This window comes from Trypanosoma theileri, assembly GCF_002087225.1.
Source record: "Trypanosoma theileri isolate Edinburgh chromosome Unknown TM35_Tth_2_V1, whole genome shotgun sequence".
Lineage (NCBI taxonomy): Eukaryota > Euglenozoa > Kinetoplastea > Trypanosomatida > Trypanosomatidae > Trypanosoma > Trypanosoma theileri.
This window is the reverse complement of record NW_021639844.1, coordinates 363,333-365,828: the sequence shown is the minus strand read 5'-3', so window position 1 is coordinate 365,828 and position 2,496 is coordinate 363,333. Positions and strand designations below refer to the sequence as shown.

The window sequence follows — 2,496 nt, the reverse complement described above, 5'->3', positions numbered from 1 at the left end:
CACCTTGAATTTAGAAGAAGTGGAAAACAAATGGTATCAAAACAATATTGAATAAACGTCTCTACACACACTCCAATATCTTACTCGGTATTCATACACACAGTGTCTGTATTCTCATTATAATAAAACCATTACCAAGCAATTCGAACACCAAAATACACCAAAAATACAGTGTACGCCTGGCAACATACAAAAACAATACCACAAATCATCAGCAAAACAAAAAGACTGTACAATAATCAACACACTTCCATACGGAAAAAGAAAAGAAACCAATGCATCACCATAACATTTATACCAACACCACAATTGGAATCTAAAACCCACTCACTCACAACCATAACAAAAATGACTGCATACATCACTGTAATACCATGCCACTCATTACAAACAGAGGCAACACACAATCACTCTCTCACACACATATTACCTCTTTATTTATCCTTATTACTATTATTTTATTTTTTCCCTCAGAATGCCGGTTCGCCTCCTCTTCTCCCACAGCATCATCAGCAAAATAAAAAAAAAACACCAAAAAACACATATACACCCCCCATGTACTTAAGGAGGGTACGATCAAACATATCCCCCCACCCAAAAAGGACCCCATACCACACCACCACGTTTTTCTTTCTTTTCTTCGTGTCTTTATGGATATTACTGAAATTGTACGGCTATCANAAGAAACCAATGCATCACCATAATATTTATACCAACACCACAATTGGAATCTAAAACCCACTCACCCACAACCATAACAAAAATGACTGCATACAACACTGTAATACCATGCCACTCTTTACAAACAGAATCAACACACAATTACTCTCCCTCACACTCACATTACCTCTCTATTTATCCTTATAATTACTATTTCTTTTCTATTTTTCCCTTAGAATGCCGCTCCGCCTCTTCTTCTTCCACAACATTATCAACAAAACAAAAACAAACATCAAAATACACATATAATTCACTCTATGGTGTGAAGGGGGAGGGTACGATCAAACATATCCCCCCACCCAAAAAGGACCGCCCCACATACCACCAAGTTTTGCTTTTCTGTTCTTCGTGGCTTTATGGATGATACTCCAATGGAACGGCTATCAGCCGTACACCGTAGAGCACCTAGTTACTGGCTTACGAGTGGCTCTGAAGAAGAAGATCCCTTCATTTTATAGGATCCTCAAGCTCTTGTAATATGATTTTTGTTGTAGCCCGTTACCTTACGAGAGAACCAGTCTACGAGAAATCTGATCGAGTGAACTCCACCAGATCTCTCTACTCTCACTTTTCTTACCCAGAACCCATCCTCAAGTCTCCTTTTGGTATTAATTTTTGGTTATTTTTTTTTTTTTTATAATAGATTGGCCTCAATGAACTCCTATTTATTTTGTTGCTTCTTTGGTCAGTGACATACACCTTGAGCTTACTCTTCTATCAAGGTTTCCATGGTCGTGCTCGTCGCTGATTTTAGAGAGGTGGGGAGGCCTTACAGAGGGGGAGGTAGGCTGCGTAGGGTTTCTTGGTTGTGAAGACTGTGGCATAGCGTAGTTCCGCTCCACCGCAATAAAGAACTGTGCTAACCGCTTAGAGAAACATAGTTTCATCAGGGGTACATCATCAACTATCGCAAATTGAACTCGCAGTGGATGAAGAGTGGTGCAACTCCAAAGATGCAGAGCTGTTTCGTCGCATTCGTCGCGTTGGCTGGTGTGCGCGTGAGTAGGTTGACACCCGTGACGTGACATTCGGTGTAGAGTTAGGCCTGACTTACTCATACACATTGACGGCTGCATGTGGGACAGACTAATGCCGGAAGGTCTCTTGTTTTTCTTGTTTTGTATCGTGCAGTGGTGGAATTCGTTTTTTGTTTTTGTTGACATTACCTGTCTATAATGGAATTTTCTGCAGTGGAAGAAGAGGGAGGCTGGGTGGACGTAGAACTTCTGGCATACTCCGCATTGGACTTTTTCTCTGTCCTCACGCTCCGGTGATGTCGACGTATCTCGCTGGCGTTTCTTATTTCGTGGAAACGTTACTTGTATTATTGCTGGCAAAATTGGGGTTCCAGGTGGATGTTTAAACTTTTTGTGGCATTCGAGAGCTCCAATGTTGCCAAAGTCGCGTAGACAAAATTCACAGCATTAGTGAAGCAGGTTGAGGAATGAGTTGAACTTTGGGTGCGTATTTTGTGGGGTTCTCAGGATGCCGTGCTCTAATATGGGATTTGAGACCTGTTTTAGAGCGCGCTACCATATCACAGTTGTCATAGGGAAATGCTGATCCTTCTGGTGGTATCGGTTCGTCGGCTCGTGGGCGTTTTCTCTCTGGGACAGGGCATGTGACATTGTGCATGTATCTGAGGTGGCGCGTTAATCCATTTTGAAGCGGAAATGTTCGTTTACACATACTGGAGGCAAACGGATGGAGTTTTGCTCTAGGGCGAAGTGGGGTGGGGTAACGGTCTTTTCTGGCTAGGTGGAATAACGGGTGTCG

General features: G+C 42.3%; 2 protein-coding genes across 2 annotated transcripts; both read right to left on the bottom strand.

The window, feature by feature from the left end:
* Positions 1-1,385: 1,385 nt before the first annotated feature.
* Positions 1,386-1,748, bottom strand: TM35_000022290 (Tbingi protein; the record flags this gene model as incomplete). The annotated part of the gene is made up of 1 exon (XM_029021547.1): positions 1,386-1,748. One exon carries the CDS (start codon positions 1,746-1,748, stop codon positions 1,386-1,388), a length of 363 nt encoding a protein of 120 aa, XP_028886969.1.
* A 388-nt stretch (positions 1,749-2,136) lies between these two features.
* On the bottom strand, positions 2,137-2,496 carry TM35_000022280 (uncharacterized protein; the record flags this gene model as incomplete). The annotated part of the gene is made up of 1 exon (XM_029021546.1): positions 2,137-2,496. A coding segment is annotated over one exon (360 nt), but the record flags the coding sequence as incomplete, so codon positions are not given.